The 19386-nt window shown below is 34.9% G+C and overlaps 1 protein-coding gene across 4 annotated transcripts in view; it reads left to right on the plus strand.

Moving 5' to 3' along the window:
• The window catches only part of LOC145284870 (zinc transporter ZIP4-like), a 461784-nt gene extending 442667 nt beyond the window's left edge, over window positions 1–19117 (plus strand). For all 4 annotated transcript variants that reach the window (XM_080133882.1, XM_080133881.1, XM_080133880.1 and 1 more), the window contains exons 10-14: window positions 2471–2512; window positions 4123–4222; window positions 5742–5900; window positions 16077–16264; window positions 18977–19117. In XM_080133882.1, coding sequence (XP_079990008.1) covers window positions 2471–2512; window positions 4123–4222; window positions 5742–5900; window positions 16077–16264; window positions 18977–19105 — 618 coding nt within the window. In that variant the 3' untranslated portion in view covers window positions 19106–19117. The remainder of the gene's footprint in view (window positions 1–2470; window positions 2513–4122; window positions 4223–5741; window positions 5901–16076; window positions 16265–18976) is intronic.
• The last annotated feature ends 269 nt before the right edge of the window (window positions 19118–19386 follow it).

Consider the following 19386-nt stretch of genomic DNA (forward strand, 5'->3'; position numbering starts at 1 on the left):
TTAATATGAATTAAATTAAAAAAATAAATAAATCAACTATATATATATATATATATATATATATATGAGAGAGAGAGAACATTGCAAATAATTCAATTGCAACAAACAATGACAGAATTATTAAAATAGATTTTCTTTAAATGTAATATGCAAATGAGGTTACTTTAATATAGATTTCATTTTACTAAAAACTATGTACGCAAATCGTGATGGAATAGAAGAATGCGGACGCCCATTTATCGGTATAAAACAAGTATTGATGAAACTGTACTTTTTAAACAGGCTGTCTAAAAAGTCACTGAAGGGTTTCGAACTTAAATAGATTCTTTATTTTTAATGATATCTTTCAGTGATTTTAACACAATCTGACTAACGTATTTGGGAATTAAGATAGAAAATTGCAAAATTCAAGCAATCTTTATTTATTAAAAAATAATGTCTTTTAAATGTTGCCTATTTTAAGATTCGCATATTTGTGCTCTTCCAAAAACATTATTCATGACAGATTGCAGAATCTCTGGATTGCGATTTAACTCCTTTATTTCGGTCCTGATGTTTTCCTTCAATTCTTGCAGGGCTTGGGGTGTGTTAACAGACTCTTTCTTTAATATATCAAATGAGCGCACAATGCTTTAAATTGTGTTCTGACTTGGGCTCTTTATTGCATGAAAATGCCGTCGATAAGCTATTTGAGTCAAAACAATTGACCCTTGATTTTGGTAAAACAATTTTATAACTTCCGTATGTTGTTCAATGCTAGACTTATTCATATTTAATTTCCAAAATGTTCTCTGTAAAATATCTGAAATAGAGAAAACAAATATTAATGGTAAAATGAAAAAAAATTTTCAACCCATCAGTGATTTTGGACACTCTGTATATATTAAACAAATTGTTGACAACCAAATAGACAAAAATATGACTTTATTATAATATACATTACTTCTATTATTTATCCTCCGACAAAAGGAGAGTGGAACTGTAAATTCACCCTTGTCCGTTCGTCTGTCTGCACTTTTCTCAATTTCGCCTTGGAAGTTTTGTAAATTTTGCACAAACATTAAACATGATATAAGTAAAAAAGTAACAGAACGAATTTTCCAGGAAAACTCCGGATGCTGCCCTTTCGGATACCGGGTTAAAATGGCTTCAATTGACACTTTTGTGATTATCAAAAAAAATGCCTTTGATTCTTATGAAACTTTCTGAAAAATTGTAACTGATTTCTATATAATTTTGTTTGTCTATACTTCGCGATAACTCTTGGGTGTGCCCCAGGGGCTCTTTTAGGGCTAATAAAAACACTCCATTTTGGAAACTATCTTACCATATTAATCCCAATTTTTTTGTGAATGTCTATTTAACATGGCACTGAACTCAAATTTAAATATGTTATGGCCTTGGGGACTTTAGGGGCTAAATGGTGGGGGGCAATGATGGACTAAGTCATTTCTTCTTTTTTGCATGGTGCTGAACTCAAATTTACATATGTTTAGGCCTAAAACTGCACCGTTTGTTCATTTCCGCCAGGATTTGAAGTCCCTTAGGGATTTTGGGGGGCTAAATGTGAGAGGGGGGGGGGCAAATGCTGAACTTGATCATTTTATGCCTCGTTCACTGTGCATGCTTTACTTATTACTATTAAAATTCAATTAAAACTTTCTATCATATTTTGTGGGTTTACGGACAAATGATGTTTTCGTCACTGTCAGTTATTCTTTTAGTTCTCGACTGCTTTTTTTCTTGTTACATGTTTTTTCTTGTTACATGTTTTTTCTTGTTACATGTTTTTTCTTGTTACATGTTTTTTCTTGTTACATGTTTCATAAAGTATGACAATGAACTTTCCCGTCGATTTCGACATATGAGCTTTCGCCACAACAACTAAGTTTCTCGAAAACCCACACATATGATTTGTTTATAGTGGTGAAGGCTTTGTGTAGAGCCAACCACACTTTTGTTGTTACTGCTAACTTTTGTCGGTGCAGATGACTGCCACAAGACAAATTATAAAGTAGATCGCAGGTTTTTACATCAGTTTCCTTCTCCCAGATGCATGTATTAACGAAGACTGGGGTGCATCTCTCCCAGGGAATAAATGCGCCCCCAGATACCAACCTGGAAATTTCCACAACTCGGCGCGGCTTGAAGCAACACTCCATCTTTATATATATATATATATATATATATATATATATATATATATTTAACCAAATATAAATCAAACTTGATGATGTACTCAATTGAATAGACACTGTAAAAAGTTGATATGCTGTAACGTAAAGCAATAAAACCAAAGCATGACTTTAAACCATTATATTTCTACTTCGTTGAAAATTATGACGTGTGCTTCGTTGAAGTCCCTGCGCCGACCCGTATAGAGGTTGCCCTGTCGCCGACACATCTAAAACATGTCCTAACGAAATTCATTAAGTGTGTATTTCATTTTTTATTTCTATATTATTTTTAGGGTCACGGACACTCACATGATTTTACAGCAAGTCATACTCAGGTAAATATATTTTAATTTAAATGTGAACAACTTTTTTGAAGAAAACAATTTATCATCCTTGATAAATATAAGACAGTTATTTATAGGCACATTGTATGTGATCATGTGGGTTGGTTTATCAAACATTATTTTCCATAAACCTTCGAACAAGCGGTTATATTTATTATATATGTACATAGCGTAATGGTTAATGTAATGAGTAAGATTCAATTCTGACACTTTTGGAGGTTGAAGATTCACTCTTCAGTGCAGGTGACACTTAAAATATAATTGCGAATTAGTTAAGACTTATACACGAGCATCACCTATGGAACGAAAACATGCTATTCCTTTAGATTAAAAAAAATGTCCATTCGAAAAATTCTCATGGAGTCCTGAGTTTGACAAAAGTTCCTGAATTTGACAAGATACATCTGAAGAAAATCGGAGATGGTATCGGGCGAAAAGTTGAGAGTAATACTCAAGATAAAAACAGTATCCTGAATAATACAAATAATATCATGTATCATGACGTTAAGTTTGAACTCAACCTCAGATCAAATGTCTCAAACTCAAATCCAACTGTTCTCTTCTTCTCTGCACTTTCCACACTGACGCCCAAAATAAAGACGGCTCTTTTATAGAGATGCAACCACATCTCATTTGCATACCCCCTTCCCCCTCTCGTCACATCACGTGATTTTCAGTCCATAAATACCAGGGAGCGGCCATTTTTATTTTCTCTTTTTTTTTCTTTCCTAACACGAGCCGCACGATGCATGAGGTAAGGTTCTTTACTTTTAACCACATATCAAGCATCTCGTGAAGAATTCAGGTACAAGTTGTGTACAAAACCCAAGAGCGATAGGAGCCTTCTATCATGTCTGAAAGTGACACAATATTCAACGAGTGAGATCGGAGACGCGCTGCTGTACAACTCGTGCTCTCTACCAATCAAAGTTATGACAACAGGACTATTTAAGCACCCCTAAAATGTAAATCCGGACGGGACAACGATTGATGGCACAGCCCAACAAAGTTTCTGGTCAGGGTTATGGTGTTTGGTGTGGTTTCAAGTGAGAAACGCATCATGCCACTTCACATCTTTGAAGTCGGCTTGAAAGTCAACAATGTATACTTGGAAGTGCTGAAGAGTGTGGTGATCCGCTGGTGCAACCAGGTGACCACTGGCAGACTCAGTGTGTGGCAGCAGGACTTGGTTCTGACCCTCAAGTCTAAAGAGACCAAGGCTTGGCTTCAGAGAGAATGCTACGACTTCTTACCCTCCTTTCACTGGTCATCCTCTTCTCCTGACCTAAACCCGCTGGACTACATTGTTTAGTCATATGTCGAGAATATCACTAATATGATCTTCTACAGCACCAAAGCCAGCCTGATTGCCGTCATCTGCTGAGTATTCGCCGAGCTCCTGCTGTTGAACGATAAATATTGAGACGATTGAAGATAATTTTCAGTAGCGGAAGTTCTTGTAAATTCTATTTTATGCTAGACACAAGCAGAAGAGAGAAGAAAATAATATTATTTGGTATAGATGAATTCTTGTTGCTTTTATCTTGCTTTTCTATGTAGTTGCTTTCAAGTGATTTTGTACATTGTGTATTTTGTTCTAGAATACCGAAGTTCACTCGGTTACCGAAAGCAGCAAACCTATCGAAGAAAAATTCAGTTCCAAGATGATCATCTCCGATGTAAAAACAGACATCAGAAAATGTAAATCGATTTTTTTTTTTCAATTTCATTTTTTGTATTATTTTCTAAGTAGACTCGTTTAAAATGTTATATCTCAGAATGAGTGCTTCATACTAAATTTATCGTTGAATATATCCCATTTTGTGTTCATTTTTCGCATTAAATATTAATCACTATTAATCTTATTAATCCATGACTATACATTGAACCGATATTGTAATACTTAGTTCACTGCATCTTATCATGAAAAAGGTCTTGGATTTAGAATTGATGCTTTATGCCAAAATAGTGATTGAATATGGTTAAATTTGTGTTCAGTTTGGCAGTAAAAACTAATCACAATTAATCCCTTATTGTGCATCAAACGAGTAACATAGTACTTAGTTTAATGCACGGTACAAAATTTCACTAGATCGGCTAAAATACGTATGAACTAAATGTGGTATTGTGGTGATTAATCTTTCCTGTTAATCCCTAACTATGCATTGAATGGATACCATAATACATAGTTCGCTGCACCGTATTATTACAAAAATATACACAAGATTTCAGCTAGATTGGCCAAGGATTTTCTGAGAAAATTTGCACAGGCTGGCAAATAAACAGATTAAGAGAACTATATATATATATATATATACACATATACTAGCGCCTTATGTACTGTCCATAACTTTGTGTGCATATGTATATATTAAAGTTTGACTCCTGTCCAGGTAACCTACATCTAAAATTTCAAGTGTTTACATCCGAAATTGGCGGAGGAGTTTAGGAGAGTCAAATTTTCGTCCAAAAACTGATTTAAAAAGCTTGCTGCATGTCTGAATACCCTTTATGTAAATTGCAAATGTTTAGACCCAAAATTAGTTGAATAGCTTGCTAGAGGCCGCAAAGGTAAAAACTTGCCCTTTGTCTGAATATGTAAAATTTCAAATGTTTAGACCAAAATTGGCTAAGTAATTTTGTAGAGCTCGCAGAGGTTATTTTTTTTAAAAACTTTGACTTTAACATTTATTGTTTTGGGCTCAAATCAATTTACAAAGTTTGATCAATATATAATAATGTAGAAATAAAAAAAATAACCTACATTTAAAGTTTCTAGTGTTTAAACCTCAAATTGGTGGAGGAGTTTGGTAGAGTTTTCAAAGGTCAAATCTTTGAACTTTGACCCTTTGACAGCCAAATTTCTGGCCGAAAACCGATTAAAAAGATTTTTTCCCAAATCTCAATATCCCTTGTCAAATCTCGAGGCTGTAGACTGAAAATTGATATAGTAGTTTGGTAGGAAAATGTACACGTACAGAGACAGACAATTTCACTTTTCTAGATATTCTAAAGAATAAATACACAATTATCTAAGCTGATTGCCTTCAATTCTCGACTAGATCTGTTTTTTTTTTGTATGGCATTTGTTTAGTCCAATCTAGTGACATGTTCTTCCTACTCTATCTATTCGCCCTTCTTTTGAAAGTTATTTTATCTTTGATTCTAATATCTTTTAAGTTGAATAAATGTCAAAGTGGTTTCATTATTCCCTTTCCAGCATATAAGATCCCTCCTTTAGCTTACATGGTTGTCATTGGCGACGCCTTACATAACTTTGCTGATGGTCTCGCCATTGGAGCCGCATTTAATCAAAGTGTCGTAATTGGATTCGCCACAAGTCTTGCCGTTTTGTGCCATGAACTTCCTCACGAACTGGGTACGTATTTATTATTATTTAAAGCTATTCTAAACATATCTTGTAAGCAAAATAATAAACTTAGAAAAGTTATCTAATGTTGACTAAACCATTTGCTAAGAAAATGGAATAGATTTAAATATGTCTCTATACACACACACAAACATTCTCAGTCGCGTTACTTTTTAAAGGTAAGCCTCCATCCGATTTTCCTCTTTATCTCCTCAATACGCAAACTTATATATATATATATATATAACGTTGGGCGCTCACTGGCATTTTGACTTAATTTCAGTATTCTTTTTCGAACAACTACAAGAAATCTTTATGAATCATCATTTTAATTGTATAGGCTCTTGAGTTCAGAAAGGTACATCTAAAGAACGGTATTAACTGACAGTTTTATATGGCTTCAGCCCAAAGTCATGTACAGTTCTGAATTTGACATCACGTAAATGTTTCTCTACTTACACCACCTACCCAGTATCCCAAGGACAAGTGTTATATATATATATATATATATATATATATATATATATATATATAAGGTAAGTTAATGATTAGTTATTTTTTATCATATAACATAAAGAATGTACAGAAACCCAACTTTAATCTTAACCCCCCCCCCGTTTTCAATTCAGCCAAACGCATCTCAAAATAAAGTTAGACAAGGTGAGTATTTTTATCCTCGAGAGAAAATTCTCCCTAAGAGGAAAATAGGAATCACAAATCAAAATATTAGGTTGGTACAAAAATAGTCGTTTTATATATATATATATATATCATAAAAAACAAAATGTTGCTTAACTTTGGTGATCTACATAAAGCATTTGCTATTCCCAAGTAGTAACCCATTTTCAAAATTGTCAAATTGGACCTATAGTGCAGAAGTACCTTAAAAATTGTCGAGTCATACCCATAATGCACAAGACCTTTAAAATTGTAAAATAGGACCTATACTGCTCAAGCATTTTACAAAATTGTCGAATCGGACCTATACAACAGAAGCACCTTCAAAACTTCAAATCGGACCTATACTGCACAAGCATCTTAAATTTTTTTAAATTGGATCTATACTACACAAGCACCTTAAATTTTTTCAAATCAGACCTATATTGCACAAGCACCTTCAAAATTGTCAAATCGGATCTATGATACACAAGCACCTTCAAAATTATCAAATCGGACCTATGATGCACAAGCACCTTCAAAATTGTCAAATCACACCTATACTGCACAATTACCTACTATATTGTCAAATAGGACTTATACTGCACAAGCACCTTCAAATTTTTTTAGATCGAACCTTTACTGGACAAGCACCTTCAAAATTGTCAAATCGGACCCATGATGCACAAGCAACTTCAAAATTGTCAAATCGGACCCATGATGCACAAGCACCTTCAAAATTGTCAAATCGGACCCATGATGCAAAAGTACCTTCAAAATTGTCAAATCGGACCCATGATGCAAATGACTTTCAAAATTGTCAAATCGAACCTATACTGCACAAGCACCTTCAAAATTGTTGAATCCGACCCATACTTCACCTATGTCATACAATCCTGGGCGACACGGGGTATTTTGCTAGTACATATCCATCTATGTCATACACTCCCCGGTGATGCCAGCTGTTCTACTAGTGCATATACATACACCTACTTCATCCAATCCTGGCTATGCCGGGTATTTTGCTAGTACAGATATCCACCTATATAATCCATCCCAGGCAAAGCTGGGCATTTGGCTAGTACATATATCAACCAATTTTTTTCCAATCCCAGGCGACGCCGAATGTTCTGCTAGGAAAAATTCCATGAATTTATCCAATCCCAGGCCATGCCAGGTAATCAGCTAGTATATATGTCATGCTAGTGCTATGTCATACAATCCCAGGCGACGCTGGGTATTCTGCTAGTACATATACACCAATTTTATCCCTGGTGCTACCAGATCAGGCTGTCTATTGGCTTCCTGAGACGAAATGCACCTACATCGATTTTCCGTTTTTGTTTCCTATTCTCTTTTGTAAAACTTAATTATGTTCTGCAAAAACAAAAACAAAAACAACAGCCCCCTTCCCTTGTTTTTTTTTTTTTTTTTTTTTTTTTTCCCCCAACCCCGTCAGTGGGGCATTAGAATACACTGACTGCCCCCTTGCAGAGAGTAAAAGTCCCTCAATGGGGCCACCTGTTGGCCGTAGGTGGCATCCCGTAATGTCTACGAAAAGGATCCTAGTGGCTGAGCAACTGATACCTAGGGAAATAAAGGTATCAGTTGCAACACTCCACTTTGGCCTTGTACTGGGCCAGACGGGCGATCGGAGAGGCCCGATCCGATCAATCGGCTGGTCACGTCTAGCTCACCACTTATACGCATACAATCTACACCAAATCTAAATAATACACAACACTTCCCCATCAATACTGATCCCCAAACAAGTGGTGAAAGCGGTGGCTGAGGGTCAATTGTATATAGTGAACAAGGACTAGACATGGATGTTTTTCTCTGATCTTTCCCATATTTTACTTGGATGGGAGAAATTAAGATACACGAGTGCTCAAAGCCTACATTATGTACAAGTATATCATACCTGTAACCCTGTTGTAGCCAGGGCGAATGGGCTTCCCCCCTGTGCGCATCCCAAGTAGGGCTCCAAGGTGGGTGGGGAGCAGGGATGATGAATTAAAAAAAAACGAACCCAATATTAGTTATAAAAACCCAAGTAAAAAAAGATTTTTAGACAGTTCGGACAGTGACACAAATGAGGAATCGGATAACTATCCAAACTTCATAGTAATGGAATCAATTGGAGAAGTGCTTTTAACCAAACTCTCCCCCTTCAAGATAGAAAAAATACTATCAGAAAGGGTCAAACCTAAACTAGTGAAAAAATTAAGAAATTGTAATCTTTTGATAGAAATTCTTACCAAAACACAGGCAGATGAACTTTTAAAATGGAAACATTTTGACAATATAAAAATTAAAACGTACCCTCACAAAACACTAAACATATGCAAAGGAGTTGTGAAAAGCCCTGAACTTTCACTTTGCTCCATCGACGAAATCCGTTCAAATCTAAAAGAACAAAATGTAACGGATGTCAGAAGAATTCAAATTAAATAAAATGGAGAAATGATAAACACACACTCATATATATTAACCTTTTACCAACAAAAAATTCCACAAGAAATAAAAATAGCCTATGAGAAACTAAGAGTCGAACCATACATCCCCAACCCACTGCGTTGCTTTAAATGTCAAAAGTTTGGTCATCATCAGGACCGATGTACACGCCAGCCAGTTTGTGGAAGGTGTGGAGAAAACGACAATCATATCAACTGTCAAAAAACTTATAAATGTGCCAATTGTACAGAAAATCACAGTGCCTACTCCAAAGACTGTGAAATCTGGAAAAAAGAAAAAGAAATTGTTAAAATTAAACACTCATTAAACATCACCTACCCAGAAGCGAGGAAAAAGGCAATAACAGCCAAATATTCCGAAATAACCAAAAAGAATATTCCCAACACAAATAAACACAATGACAATTATTGCACAACAAACCTCGATATTAAAATCCAAGACCTCACCAACCAAATCAAAATATTGATAAATACAATTGAAGAAATGAAAAAAAACTCACTGGAACCAAAAATCCAAACGCCACACCCAGTAGACCAGAAACAAATCCAAAAAAACAAACCAGAACCAAACTTAACTAAACAAAAACTACAAATAAACCCACAAATTCCCCTCTCCAATAGCTTTAAGATATTGGAGATCGAGAACTCTGAAGAGCAGAATACCAACAATAAGGAGAGTCCCTTAATCCCCCACAAGAGTTCTAATATAAAAACAGATAACAACAAGCAAAAAAATAAAGATTCTCCAAAAACATCCGAACAGACAAGAACAATAAATGGGAAAAATTCCTCAAAGAAAACCAGCCCCACAAAAACCAAACCACGATCTCGCTCAACATCTAAAAGCAGAGATAAATCAAGCATAAAAGCTAACAAACCAATTGAACACAAAGAACCAGAAGCCATGGAAACAGAAACCGAATCTACCAATGATAAAAAGCTCACAAGTGCGCAAACGGACATGAAACAGTCCAATGATTCAAATACAAGAACTACAGACCAAAATAAATTTAAAACCTCCTTGGAAACAATGGAAATAGAAGACAAAACTTCTAAACCCCCATAAAAAAGAAAACACCCCTATTCCCAAGACAAAAGGGAAATCAAATACATAAAATCTAAACTATGGCCAACAAAATAATCCAATGGAATTGCAGAGGTATAAAAGCCAACCGGAATGAATTACTTCTACTGATATCCGATCTATGTCCCACAATAATATGCCTACAAGAAACCTTTTTAAAACCATCTGAAAATATCAATCTTCAAAGTTTTACTGAATACAACTATACAACAAATAACCCAAATAGAGCTTCAGGAGGAACATCCATTCTCATTAACAAAAACACGGCACAAAGCCAAATAAATCTACAAACTAACTTACAGGCAATTGCTGTCACAGCCACCCTACATAGAACGGTCACAATTTGCTCCATTTATCTGCCTCCAAACGACCCCATAGATGAAACCGAAATAGAAAAACTCATCAACCAACTCCCTCGCCCCTTCTTATTATTAGGCGATTTTAATAGTCATAATATTAGTTGGGGATGCTCAAACACAGATAGAAAAGGAATCACTATAGAAAATATTATCAACAACAACAATCTATGCATACATAACAACAAAAAACCAACGTTTATTCACTCCGCTACAAATTCGTCCTCAGCAATTGACCTCTCTATAAGTGATCCTAGTATCTTTATAGATTACAATTGGACAGTGCATATAGATACCTGTGGAAGTGACCACTTCCCAATAACTTTAGAACATTTTGGTCCTGAAATAATCTCAAAAATTCCTCGTTGGAACCTTAAAAAAGCTAACTGGAATGAATTCAAATTACTATGCAAACACAAACTCCTACCTGAAAAATGTGAGAAAGACCCAATCACTCACTTTACAGATACCATTATCTCAATAGCAGAAGAATGTATTCCTAAAACAAAATCATCAACCAAGTATAATCGTCCCTGGTTTAATAATGACTGTAAAAAGGCTATCAGGCTACGATGTGCTGCATTAAGAAAATTCAACAATCAACCAACTACTCAGAATTTAAACAACTTTAAAATATGCAGGGCTAAAGCACGCCGAACAATAAACGAAGCCAAAAGGGAATCATGGAAGAATTTTGTGTCTAAAATCAATAACACCACCAAAGACAAAACTGTATGGAATATGATTCAGAAAATATCAGGAAAAAACACCAGTTCCCCTCTCAACCACCTCTGTGTAAACAATAGTAAAATAACTAAAAAAGAGGACATGGCAAACCTGCTTGCAGATACTATTGCAAATAATTCATCTTCTAAAAATTGATAAAAAATTCCAGATCTTTAAACAGGAATCAGAAAAAACCAAACTGAACTTTAAAAGTAATAATGAGGAAGAATACAACAAACCTTTTACTATCCATGAACTAAAGGATTCATTAAAAAAAGCCAACAACACGGCTGAGGGACCTGATAAAATAACGTATGAATTTCTAAAACAACTACCAGATGAACCATTAAAGTATTTACTTTCTATTTATAATGACATCTGGCTCAATGGCAATCTTCCAGCCATATGGAAACAAGCCACAGTCATTCCTATACCAAAACCAGGAAAGGATGCATCTGACCCCTCCAATTATCGCCCCATAGCTCTAACAAGCTGTGTGTGTAAGATCATGGAGAGAATGGTCAACACCAGGTTAATTTGGTTTCTGGAAACAAATAAAATAATAACTAATTTTCAGTGTGGCTTCCGAAAACATCGTAGCACAACAGACCATTTAATTTGTTTAGAAACTTTCATCAGAAATTCACTTATACAAAAAAAGCATATGACTGCTATTTTCTTTGATCTTGAAAAGGCGTACGATACCACATGGAGGTATGGCATCATGAAAGATCTCAAAGAAGCTGGAGTGAAAGGAAGACTACCCATCTTCATCAACAACTTCATAAATAATAGACTATTCAATGTCCGTGTAGGAACATGCCTATCGGACATCAAAGAACAGGAAACGGGAGTTCCACAGGGAAGTATTTTGTCGGTAACATTATTCAGCCTAAAAATTAACAGTATTGTTGGATGCATAAACCAAGGCGTGGATTGCTCTCTATATGTTGATGATTTTTTAATTGCATATAGCTCAAGACATATCCATATAATTGAGCGTCAACTTCAACAATGCATTGACAAAATTAAAAAAATGGACAACTAAGAATGGCTTCAAATTTTCCATTAACAAAACAAAATGTATGCACTTTTGTCAACTAAGAAAACTGCACCCAGACCCTCTTTTAAAACTAAATGATATTCCGATTCCTGTTGTAAATGAACATAAATTCTTAGGGTTAATACTAGACAAAAAACTTACATTCATCCCTCATATAAAACATCTTAAAAATAAATGTAATAAAACCCTACAGCTAATGCGGGTCATTGCCCACACAGATTGGGGAGCAGACAGACAAACCCTATTAAAGTTATATAGGTCACTAGTGCGATCGAAACTAGACTATGGTAGCTTCATTTACGGTGCCACCAGAAAGTCGTATATAAAGATATTGGACACCGTTCAACATCAGGGCCTCAGATTTGCGCTGGGAGCCTTCCGAACTTCCCCCATCGATAGTCTCTATGCAGAAGCCAATGAACCCCCATTATCAATTCGACGCGAAAAACTAGCCTTGCAATACCTGACCAAAATTCTCTCTTGCCCAGAAAATCCTGCTTACAACTGCATTGCAAACTCACTAGATTACTCGCTCTATGATAGAGAAAAATCACAGCCAACAAATCCAACCTCTAACTGTACCTTCAATCCAAATTACCAAAATCTATATTACCAAAAAGTAAAAGCTATAAAACCTTTTGGGCTCCGTACAAAACCACTAGTAGAAGATGCAGGTATCGCAATCACCAATATCCATAATGTCAACCAACTAAGCCTTCCACCCTGGCTACTAAAATACCCTGAAATCATCCTTGAATTAAATAACCTCCCAAAAAATCAAACCCATCCACTAACCTATCAAGAAAAACTCCTTATCATTCAGGAAAAATACCCAAACCATCAGCACATATACACAGATGGGTCCAAAGACAGCAACAAAACCGGATGCGGAGTCGTATCCACTAACATTACCTTACAGAAGCGACTACCAGACCATGCCTCAATTTTTAGTGCCGAAGCCACAGCCTTAGATATGGCACTAGATCTCATCACTGACCTTACCCACAACAAATTTATAATTTTTTCAGACTCCCTATCGGTACTCGAATCCTTAAAGAATAAAAATTTAAATAACCCACTACTCATCAAACTGCTACAAAAAATACACACTCTTTCACAAAACAAAAGTATCAAATTCTGCTGGATCCCCAGTCATTCTGGAATTCAGGGCAATGAAAAAGCTGACATAGCTGCCAAAAATGCTTTAAAACTCCTTAAAAGCAATATAAAAATTCCACATTCTGACTACAAACAACAAATAAATAATCTGATTATGAAGAAATGGCAAGAAAGATGGAATAACTGTCCAAATAATAAACTTTTCAAGATCAAGCCCACAATAGAAGAACGATTACCAGATGCCAGAAGATCACGTAGAGAGGAAGTGATTTTGTCCCGTATTCGCATAGGACATACGCACATAACCCACTCCTTCCTGCTAAAAAAAGAAGACCCTCCAGAATGTTTTGCATGCCAAGAACCTTTTACAGTAAAACACTTTCTTTTGGATTGTGGCGATCTCGCGCATATCCGACAAAATTATTACCATGTCAACAATATGAAAGAACTATTTAAAAAAATAAACTCCAACAAAATACTAACATTTCTGAAAAAAGTAAATCTATATAAAAGAATATAACTTTAATTCAATCCAACTTTACACCCCACCCCCAAAAAAGGAAGGAAGCACATCACCTAATGATACAAAAAGTCTGATTTGACTCACTGATTAAATTAAAATATCTATTCCAAAAAAAAAAAAAAAAAAAAAAACTGAATTCGGCATTAAATAACCAAAAAAAAAAAAAAAAAAGAAGGTTGATATGCCGTAAAACCAAACCAAACCAATTTTATCCAATCCCGGGCTACGCCGGGTATTCTGCTAGTACATATGCCGGGTATTAAGCTAGTACATATATCAACCAATCTTATCCGATCCCAGGCAACACTGGGTATTCTGCTAGGAAACATTCAATGTATTTCCACCTACATTGGGTAATCTGCTAGTACATAATACTTTTATATGAATTCCTTAAAACCCTTCCTCCTTAACTGAAGATTATATAAAAAAACATAACCTCCCAATACTAAGAATGGCTTTCTGAATGTTTTTATTTCAGAATTTGGAATCAGCAGTTTAGCGATTTGTGATGTTTAGAATATGACATCTTAATTTAATATACGAAAAATATATAATACGCATCTTTTTTTTACTTGGTCTTTTGGCTAAAAGTTTAAAGTCCACAGAGTGAATGATGTATTGTGGTAAATGTTACCAGTCAAGAGTAAAGTCGCCAAAGACTCCATTTTCACTGTAGTAACAAAGACCCTGCAACACTCCCCCGCCCAGTTCTTAATGGGCCTTATGCCTAAATTTGTTTTGTAAATTTGAATTTTGCTTTTAATTTATTTTAATTTTCCATTGAATTATTTTGATTGTAATCTTCATTTTCACAAAATAAATTATATATAAAGATCAAAGTGTAGTATCTGTTCTTAAAATTAAAGCGGTTTCATCTTTCGCCGCCCTCCCACTAAGAAAATGAGGAGGTCATGCTTTGCATGTCAAGCTTTAGAGAAACAAACGGCACTCGAAAATAAGGATGGCCTAAATGTTTTTAGTTCACATGTGATTTTTGGAATATGACATCTTGTCTCAATTTAGTATTCGATAAATATAAATTATGCATATTTTTATAATAGAAGATAATGTCGGTAGGAAATTAAGCTTTATAAGACGGTTACTTTGTCTTTTGGATAAGATCAAAGTGTAGTATCTGTTCTTAGAATTCTAGCGGTTCCATCTTCGCCTTCCTACCTCTAAAGAGAAATAGTGCTCTGATACTAAAAAGAAAATGGCGTTTGGCTTTGTTTTTGTAAATACAGCGAATCGCTTAATATTTTTAAGCATTAATTTTTTTTTTTTTTTTTTTTTTTTTTTTTGTAATTGATATTTTTGCTTGTTTCGTTTAAGAGTCGGATTTTACTATTTTTAACCCGCTAATAACTTTGGTAACGTTTTCAAAACGTTCAAGTTAATATTTGCATTTGTACAATACTGACAATAAATCTTTTAATTTGTAAGATACTAACTATAAAGAATCTCTTATTTAGACCGTACAAACGTCGCCATTAAAGCGTGCTGACGTCAAGATCACGTGACATGACTCAGCATTTTTTTTTTTTTTTCAACAATAGAATCGATTTAAAAGTATAAGAATTACCTAATGTTTAACGTTAAAATGTCACATTTTTGGGAAGGCCCCCTTCAGAAAAAACGGTGAGCTGACCCACTTAGACTGGACCGTTTTGGCCAAAATTTCGATATTTGTCGTCCGGAGGGTCAGGCTATATGATACCAAATTTGATTTTTTTTTTGTGTGTGTCTGTCGAAAGTTTTTAGCGAACATACAAACACGCACACATTTTCGCTTATATATATATATATATATATATATATATAATGACTGAGGTCATACTAAACCGGAACATGTTCAGCATGTATCTTTTATGGTGTGTAGGTTTCAGCTTTATACAGAGATAATGTTCGTTTATATAATACTGACTGACTGAGAGGGGATAATTCTAGTTTTCTGGGCCAGAATCCGTCTAATAATTATTGTTAGTTATTTTTTTATATTGAAATGGTATTTTTTAGCTCCTTACATCAAGTAGCCTTATACTTTTCTGATGCGATTTCCTTAAATAAGAAATATTAATAGTTTAAGACGGACAGGATTCAGTATTAATTACGAAAATCGAACCCACTTTATTTTATACGTTAAATTTTCAAATAAAAATGTTTTTGATTTATTTTCTCAGGTGATTTCGGCGTTCTACTAACTTCTGGAATTGGAATGAAACGTGCTATTATCTTCAACCTATTGTCATCCCTCACGGCTTTGATTGGTTTATATATTGGTCTTGAAATTTCCACCGACGTCATTATCCGCCAGTTTATTTTTGCTGTGACATCCGGAATGTTTCTCTACATTGCTCTTGTTGACCTCGTAAGTTTTCATTGCAGATATTTTTATTGTAATCACTTTTTACTCAAAAGAAATTCTACGACTGTATTATCCTCGTATTTTCATCTGAGTTATTTTTTTTTATTAGAGCAAACAGGGCCCGTGGAAATTCCACAGTTAAAGGAATTTGGTGCTACTAGATCAGACTATCTGGACATACTGGATTCCTGAGCTAAAATGCATCAAACATTGAAATTATTTTCTTCGTTTCTCTTCTGAAAACTATTAATTACCGGTATTTTTAAATCGTCATTATCAGTAATTGATCACTAGTAATAAGTAGTATTCTCTGAAATCTGAATTTCTGTTGTCCTAGTGCTCTTTTTTTCTTTTTTTTTTTTTTTTCAATAACCATTGTAAACAATTTGCATCAATGTAACAATTTACAATTAATTTCTCATTTACGACGATGATTAACTGCATGACTTTAAATGTACATAAACCTCTACAAGGTCCTTGTACTCTCCACTCAGGTTTAGGGTATGTTCTCCTTCTACACTTCTTCTATTCTCCTTGATCCTGTTGTCATTATTTGCACTCACTAGGTATTTTAACACAATTCATCATCAGATATTACTCACTGATACTAACCGGTGCTGTTCCTTGGAGTTTGAGTGACTACAAGTCTCCTCAGACTTCTTGTATTTCCCGCTCCCGCTTGCTCACTGGCAACAACAATTATTCTTCACTAGAATTCTGGTAGCAACAAGCTATAGTACTCTTCATACCATTAAGTAGAAGTTTTGTTTGTTCTCTTATTTCTCTATCCTTTCATCTTCCTTGACCCTTCACGATTATTGTATGTATCTGTGCTGATTGATGTATTTTGCAGGGAAGGGAGGAGAATAATGTACAAGATTTCTGGCAGTCGTTAATATTTGTTTGGTTTAATTTTTGGTAATCATCCGTTTTAACAATCGTAGTCCAATCTTTTAAAAAATATTACAAGTTACAGTATCAATACAATGTAAAGGCAAATGGCATCGTCCAAGTAGGCTGCGAGTTTGTGGCTAAAGACGAAAACTGCTGGAAAAGAGACGTAAAAGCATGCTCAAGATGAGAGGCGAGACCAGCAATGCGTACGAAGATATGATACTAGCAGTAGAAGGAGAGCATAGAGATAGAGGGCTTTTGCAACCAGACACTACCTACATCTGTGACATCTGTAATAGTCTGTCGATCCAGTCGTAGCAGATAATGCAGTTCGACAACAGACTGATATGAAGTACAAAACTCTATTGCTTCCTGAGACGTTGCTTGTTTCGAAAGAGGTGGGCCAGCTCGATCCAGAAAATTTGGCGCGTCCCAATGAATGCTAACAAGGCGCGATGGTTCACTGTACCAACAGAGGGAAGAGTTAGTCTATCATCTTAGATGATGCAGGATCACCTCGATATCCTGTTTCACTGTTTTTAGCCAGGTTTTCAGTTGACCTCTACATCTTTTTAACCGCTGATGAGTGACTGGTACATTGACTCTGTAGATGAAATTATTTGGGTTATGACAAAGAACATGACCAAACCGGCCAAGACGTCTTGAGAGGATACGTTGTGATAACGAAAAACTGCATTTGAAATGAATTGATGCCAATGAAGGATGCGACGCAAACATGTATCATATATAAACAATATATCGAAAGCCAACAATAATAGAATATCAATAAAATATTTACTAATTATTTCGTCAGATAGTGCCAACAAGTTCCATCTCAAATTCATTTTTACCATTATTCTCTGAACTAATGAATACACGTAGATCTGGGTTTCAACTAACAAGAATAAGATTGGCTACTTAAATCATAAATACCGAATGGTAGAGCAGCTTGGAGAGATGTCGAAAGGTATGCTGAAAGCTTCACACTTAAGGATATTACCGGCTCTGACTGAAAACCCATTCAATAAGCAATTTACTGGATTATTACACAAATTTGTAGCAAGAGCCACTCTGCTACTTCGAACAAAGATATCCCCGTTAGCGCTGCATACCATTTCTGAATTCATCAAATTCTATCTTATAATGGTCTATGATATTGCTTTTCTTCAGTTAATTTGATCTATTAGCAAAACGATTCCATTCATTAATAGTTTTGTTTTCAAAATATGCCTTGACACTTACTACAGCAACAATAAAAAAAATCATCAATCCCTTTAGCATGTTTTTTTAGAGACGGTGAACTTTAAAATAAATCACAGAAAATATTTTTATTATACAATTACATGGTTATTTCTAAGATTAATGTCTTTGCAGTTATAATTTAATTAATAACAATTTCAGCCATATGGTCACCCTGGCTCGTGCGTATATGGCATAATCTAGAGTTCCTATGTTCACCACACTATGCATAAAATTAGGCTGTATTTCGGCAATAACACGTCGAATATGGCAAGTATTTGGGTTATCAACGTAGATTTGGGTTTTACATATCCACAAGGACAATAATTTAATGGGGTTAAATCACATGCACAAGGTGGCTAGTCGACAGGTCTGTTTCGTGAAATTATTCGTTCATCAAATTTTCAAAGCAAATTTGCTCAATTTGCAAACACTGCTCAGGTGTCTTTTCATGATGAATTGCCAAACCAAGCTGAACTCCAAATAACTGATTGCCAAATCTGCAATTAAAAGAAAATTGTTGTTAATTTAAAGTTCACCGCCTCTAAAAACATCTTGAATTTCCCTTGTTTGTTTTTCCAGCTTCCACTTCTGAAAGATGTTGGAGTAAAGAATAGCAAAGGATTGATGCTGTTCTGTAATGTTGGCATTATATGCGGCGTTTTACTCATGCTGATCCTTGGAATCTATGAAGAGGATATCAAATTCTGAAATTAATTGGTAAGTATAAGACTGATAAGAGACCAATCAAAATGCAGATATTTTTAAAAATAAACATACCAGTGTTGGGACGATTAATCGGGAATCAGAAAATTCAACGAATCTGGAGGTATCGGAATCTATATAAAAAAAACTTGATGCTTATTTTCTGATACCAAAGCGATTATTTTAATTGCCTTTGTTTTTATTTATTCGATTTCGTTTAAAGCAAAATCTGCCATTACTGGTAACAAGGATAAAATAATAAATATTGATTTTAAAATACTAGCAAA

The sequence above is a fragment of the Euprymna scolopes genome, chromosome 9 (genome assembly GCF_053919585.1).
Source record: "Euprymna scolopes isolate OS-2025 chromosome 9, ASM5391958v1, whole genome shotgun sequence".
NCBI classification, from domain to species: Eukaryota; Metazoa; Mollusca; class Cephalopoda; order Sepiida; family Sepiolidae; genus Euprymna; species Euprymna scolopes.